General features: G+C 33.8%; 1 protein-coding gene across 2 annotated transcripts; it reads right to left on the reverse strand.

The window, feature by feature from the left end:
* Positions 1–219: 219 nt before the first annotated feature.
* LOC123537557 (multimerin-2-like) lies at positions 220–5,321 on the reverse strand. Of its 2 annotated transcripts, none has more exons than XM_045321369.2 (4): positions 5,096–5,321; positions 2,010–2,246; positions 1,014–1,103; positions 220–699 (listed from the first exon to the last, which is right to left on the reverse strand). In XM_045321369.2, exons 1-4 carry the CDS (start codon positions 5,208–5,210, stop codon positions 254–256), a joined length of 888 nt encoding a protein of 295 aa, XP_045177304.2. In that variant the 5' UTR covers positions 5,211–5,321; the 3' UTR covers positions 220–253. The 2 variants fall into 2 exon arrangements, with proteins under 2 accessions (XP_045177304.2, XP_045177303.2); XM_045321368.2 differs by having other exon boundaries at positions 1,014–1,130; positions 5,096–5,320.
* Between the last annotated feature and the right edge of the window lie 688 nt (positions 5,322–6,009).

The following is a 6,009-nucleotide window of genomic DNA, read 5'->3' on the forward strand; positions in this document are numbered from 1 at the left end:
AATAACCGCACTTTAACAATTTAAATGGTTCTCTTTTAATTTTTCGCAAAGGTTTCGTAGGGTTGCACTTTTGTTTCGTTTATCCTTAGACGAATAATTACAGCAGTAGTTTGATAGTAGCATAAAGCGAGAAAATTACAGTCTCGTTGTAAACGGACCACGAACCCTTGCAAATTATTGCTTTGAAAGTGAGCAAATTAAGCCAGCTAGAAAATTGAATGTGTGTATAGTGTGTTAAAGCATTTTATTAAAGTTAAAGCTCCATAATAAGACAGCCCATAAAACTTGTGTAGTCACCGCCCCTCAGTTCTGTATTGGGCGACCATTCTGTAGTTTCGACCCAGACTTCATCTCCAATGCTAAGTTGTAGAACAGCAGACCCAGAAGCCTGATTAAAGCCAGTATTGTCGAAAGCATTTCCAAACACCCCTTGGATGCCTTGCCCATTTTTCATGATCTGTGCTTCTATGTGATAATGTGGTTGTACCAGGACTGAGAGAGAAAATATGTAAATTCCAGGCTTAGGGGCGGTGAACAGTCCATGGTGAGTATGGTACCCTCCCCCGATATTGATTACAATGTTGCCAAATGAAATTGTTTGATGTTTTGCAATATGGTGAAGGTCACCCGAAAGGGATGCATGAAATGCAACTGGCGAAGGAGTGCCCGTCATGGATCTAAGGACACGGTGTGTTGTTCCTACAGTAAAGATGCAGTCTGCATTAGTACTTGCGTGATAAAGATTACAAAATTGTATTGTACATTTTTAAACATAAATAATCGTGTGGTCTTGGTCTATTTCTAGTTCAGTAAGTCACATTCCTGTTAAATGTTACATATTGAACATCGAAACACTGTTATAACAATTATAATAATATAAATTTACAGTCTTAACTGCGTTTCAGCAAATTATTTTTGATCGATGAACTTTCGCAAATATATGATGCATATTGTGCTCATAAATAAAATACCATATAAGGCAAACTGATAAACTTAACTGAAAGATATTTTACCCATATATGGCTCCTTCGTTTTATTTCTTGTTTTATTTCCCATCATATCTTCTGATACTGTATTTCCCCAGGTTTTGGATTCTGCATTTTCTATAATCGAACGCTCTTGCCCATTAACTTTAAAAATATTTTTTTATCAGTTTAATTCAATACGCATCTACCTACCAGAGTACCTCTCTGTTCACATGTCTGTCTACATAACACACTATATCTATATTAAATACATACGATTTTGCTTTTCTGTCAACCGATAGATTTAGATACAGAGGATATATCAAACGAATGTAATTAAGAGAATCTGTTTCTAGTGTCATAGATAATACATATGTATTAGAATAAATTATTATTTTGACAGATTGTTTTATCTAGTTTCATTTATTACACAATATCCTAACACTGAGAAAGTAAAGAAAATGATTAAATAGAAAAAGTGGAAACTCCACAGGTCACTCAACACGACAAAAACGAAAATATTGCAGGCTCGGTTTATGGACGGTAGTGGAAATGCATGCTACCATGTCTGACTTTTATCAACAATGTTTGAAATGTTACGAGAAAGAATAAAGTATTGAATTCAGCCATAAAGTGATGTCTACTTTATGATCCTCTTAGATATAGCCTTGTCATGAATATGAAATAGCTGAGTTGTTTATATCTCCATTAGTTGTTATCTTCTAAATGCAAAATATTAACATTGAATTTAGATCTGAACTGGTGTGAACTTTCTGATCGTGAGCCTCCGTGGACTAGTGGTCGCCGAATCAAATCGCTGTGGATTCGAAGAATCCTTTCGTGTGAAGAAGCAATCTAGCTGGCTTGTGGAAAGCCGGTGATTCTGTCCAGGTGCTCGCCTGTGCCTAAAATCATACTCTTTGGTCGTCATCCACCATCGGAGTATGACCTACAATTTTGTCGATGTGACATGAAAGCAAACAAAATAAGTAAAACAAACACTCTTCTTGAATTTAAACTGCCATTTGATTAACATTGAATTACCTTTCTCAAGTTCTTCAGTCCAGTGTTCTTGTAGATCATTGTTAATTTCAGAATCTGAATTAATGTTTCTAATGGGATCTTGTAAAGATATTTCATCTGTTCGTGATTTGATAATGTTTTCAAGAACTTGTATACGTTTGTCTTGTTTTTTGATATGCTCCTGTTGTAAGTGTATAGTGTCTTCTTGTAAGTGTATTGTATCTTCCAGAATGCCCAGTCTTCGTTTAAACTCCATACCTAAAATTGTTAAGGCAGTTCTGCACGTTCAGATAATTTTTCTATAATGTAGAAATTGATTAAATCTTATCTTTCAAAACTTAAGACTATACTTAGAAAATTCGGCAAATAAAAAGGTAGAGTCGTGTGCTTGATTTTTTGCTAGACTGATTTGAAAAAATGGGACCTCAAACAAGTTTTCGATGACATTTTCCCACAAAGAAATTTTCTACAATGTTGATTTTAATGAAACTGCTCAATTAACACATGATGTATAATATGGTGAAATAGAATGTATAGGTACGTGGCTTGTTTTTAAGATATTTTCCTATGCTTACAGAGATCCGATGTTAAGATTCTATTTGGAATAAATTAAAGTGTCAAACTCTTTAATATCATATTTTATCTCTGGAAATAATTTTATGTTAACATTGCCGTTTAAAAAAATATATTTACAGGTTGCCTTTATTAAAAAAAATGATTTCTGTTTCAATATACAGAGTCCAGGCTAGACTCTTCTACGCGTTTATACTACATGGAACAGACTAGAGTCCAGACTTTATTCTGTGTTATCCGGATAAATGACGTTACGCCATTATTTCCGGTGGAACAATTTTGCCTAAAGGATAATGTGATTCCTGCGCAAGTAAATATCAGCTCTTGTTTCATTCTAACTGGTCCAACAAAACAAAATAGCTCAGTCGGGTAAAATGCAAATAGAAAATCATCTAATCGTTTTGTATGAGTTCGAATCCTTATGAGGATTTTTTTCAGATAAATGTTTGTTGTTTTTCCTATCCGTTTTCACGTTTTCAATTCTGTTCAATTATTCTTTGTTTATGACTTTGATGGCTTGTATTTGTATATATGTATTTGTATAATATTTGTTTATAATTCACTTTCTGTTTATATGTTTAGTGTATGCATTTAAATCAAACTCATCTTTGATATGATAGCAAACTTTTCTCATCAGCCGTATCGGCTCCAGAGAGTTCTCTGTCGTTGTGTCATAAAGAAAATGAATCTTATTTTTTTTTCTATGCAAAGTTAAAAAAAAATATGTGCCGTCACTGAGTTTCGAGCCCACAATGCAAAAGATGTTTTGAACTATACAGTAAGTTTTACCTTTAAATCTATTTATAGTTGTATTTGTAAACATCGTGTTATCTAGTATACCATTTTTCGTTAACTAAATATTATAAAGATTGTTTGCATAATATTTGAAACAATACATTTAAAACAATGATAAGGTATTGTGAAAACTCGAGAATTTGGTTTTGTTTAATGGAAAACAGAGCGCTAGCTGTCTCAAGTGTTTGGAAAAAACACCCACCTTACCTAACAGTATTATGATTGCATGTAAAACATATTTAAACCATATTTATGACATACAATGTATACATATGTATCAAACAAAGTAAACCAAAAGATTATTTTTCACAACGTATTTCAGTTGTAACACTTCAGAACAATATGGTAATGAAATCTGTCATGGAACTCTATGACATGAGGGTGTTTCATAATATTTGTTACCATTACAAGCTAATATAAAACGTATATATAACACATAACGCAGTCATGTTATATAGTATTTTCTAACATGGCTCAATTTGATTTCCAGTTAAAGAAAGAAGGATATCAAGCTCTGTGTAGTCTGCGATAAACAACGGTTGAAGCGCGGACCGTCAAGATAGCATTATGACATCAATTATGACGTCAAATTGCCGCATGACGTCCGATACATTACTCCTCGGGTAAATGAAATCCAGCATAATATATATTAAAATATGTCAATGAGCATGTCAGAATGAAAATAATCAAGGCCTTCTTGCGATTTATCGTCTAATTTACCATGGTTCAGAGTTCAGATGCTTCAGTATTTAACCACTCGGGCTGACGCCCTTGTGGTTCAATTCCTACGCATCTGAACTCTGAGCCGTGGTAAATCAGACGATAAACCACTCGAATGCCTTGATTATTTGTTATCTAAAGGAGACGCAATGAAGTTTTACGTAATGTAAGAAAATAACGGAAAAAGGTTGACGTCATAAACGACGTTATCAAAACAAGTAATACTTTCAAGATGGCGTTGTCCATAGAAAAGTGCACAGAAGTAGTTAAACTGTATAATGAGAGTTATTCATCGGTCACAGTCATTAGATCAATGCTAAAATGATTTCCTGAAACTTAGCAAGATGAAAGTGCACAGAATAGTTAAAAGGTTTGAACAGTCAGAGTCAGTTATTGACAGACGACATGGTAACACTGGCCGACCGAAAGCAGTCAGGGCCCGGTTGTTCGAAACTTTAACTGGCTGTTAAACTAACCTCCGGTTAAATTTTGATTCAAAATACTTGACTTGGTGGGACAATCTAGTATGATGTTTTGATTTTATTGTAAAGATTTTCCAGTGTTCAAAATTCTTACTTCATACATCTGTTTTTCAAAGTCTTCTGAAACGCCGAAAAATAGCCCTAAAAGTTAATCAACCGTTAGCTTAATCGCCTGTTAAAGTTTCGAACAACTGGGCCCAGGTCTTCAGAGAGGACGTCATCTTGAGCACATGTTGTAAAACTGAACATTTTCTGTGAAGTGACATTGACGTGAACATTTTAAGTAAACCTGCTGATGTTATGTATCAAACAAAACTTTATTATATCTCTTATCGCTTAGTTAATTTCATTTCAAACTCCATTACATATTTTGAAAAATTTAAAACAGCGAAATGGTAACAGATATTATGAAACACCCTGTATAATATTTATAGTTAAAAAAGAGATGACAAGATGAATCATACTATTACTAGTTAGATTGTCCGTTGACTTATACATCAGTCGGCACTTTAAAGTAAAAAGTTGTATTTTATTTACCTTCGTCCTGCAAATGTTTGATAATTTGCACAAGATCTAGCTCCAGAGGTTGCGAGGCTGCAAGTGTGGCAAAATATATGTTTGCGAATAGTAAAGCTATTGCATACGTCGCCATTTTCCAGTTTCCTATAACAAAAAAGTATATGATTAAATATGTATATTAGCTACTTTTCATTAACTTTTGTGACGGATTGCACATATATATATATCTACGCAGAATATGTGTCCTTAGTCGGTTATCTTATCAGTGTTGCCACAAGGTCCGTTGTCAATTTGCTTGGTTACCTCACGTTAAGACTACTGTGCATAACGTGCTATGGAGTGGTATTCCGAATACCATACTGAACAAACTATTGGGCGATTCTAAAATCATCAAGGCCCGTTTTAAGCACCTAATGATGCTGTAAGTGGCAGTCAAAATAGTTGAAAATGCATTCTACTGTTCGTATTAAAGTCAAGGTAAATATAAGAACTATTTCTAAGTAGAATCAATATATCAGCAAAAAGATTCCATCCTTTGTCAATAACTAAAACAAAGCTTCTTAGACTCTAAACTAAAATTAACAGAAGAGGTATGTGTATCCTTATCATTTGCATAATACAAGATTATATTTTGTTAGATATCACGCAAATATGTATCCTATGTTCAGAAAACATAACAAGCAAACACTTTTCAACATACCAGATCATTATCGATTGAATTATTGTCCCATATCTGTGCTTATGTCCTTTGTACCTGTTTCAAAGCGAATTTTCTTGGCCTTAACCTGTTGCTAACCATTCTTTGAGGTGTTGCATATTTTATTCAATGCCTCTTGCAAGCAGACTCACATTGCATAATTCGTAAGATTCTGGACCATGGCAATTTTCCAATTGTATTTGGTAAAATTATGAAAAGTTCCAAAAGAGGTTGT

The sequence above is a fragment of the Mercenaria mercenaria genome, chromosome 17, assembly GCF_021730395.1.
Source record: "Mercenaria mercenaria strain notata chromosome 17, MADL_Memer_1, whole genome shotgun sequence".
Classification (NCBI taxonomy): domain Eukaryota; kingdom Metazoa; phylum Mollusca; class Bivalvia; order Venerida; family Veneridae; genus Mercenaria; species Mercenaria mercenaria.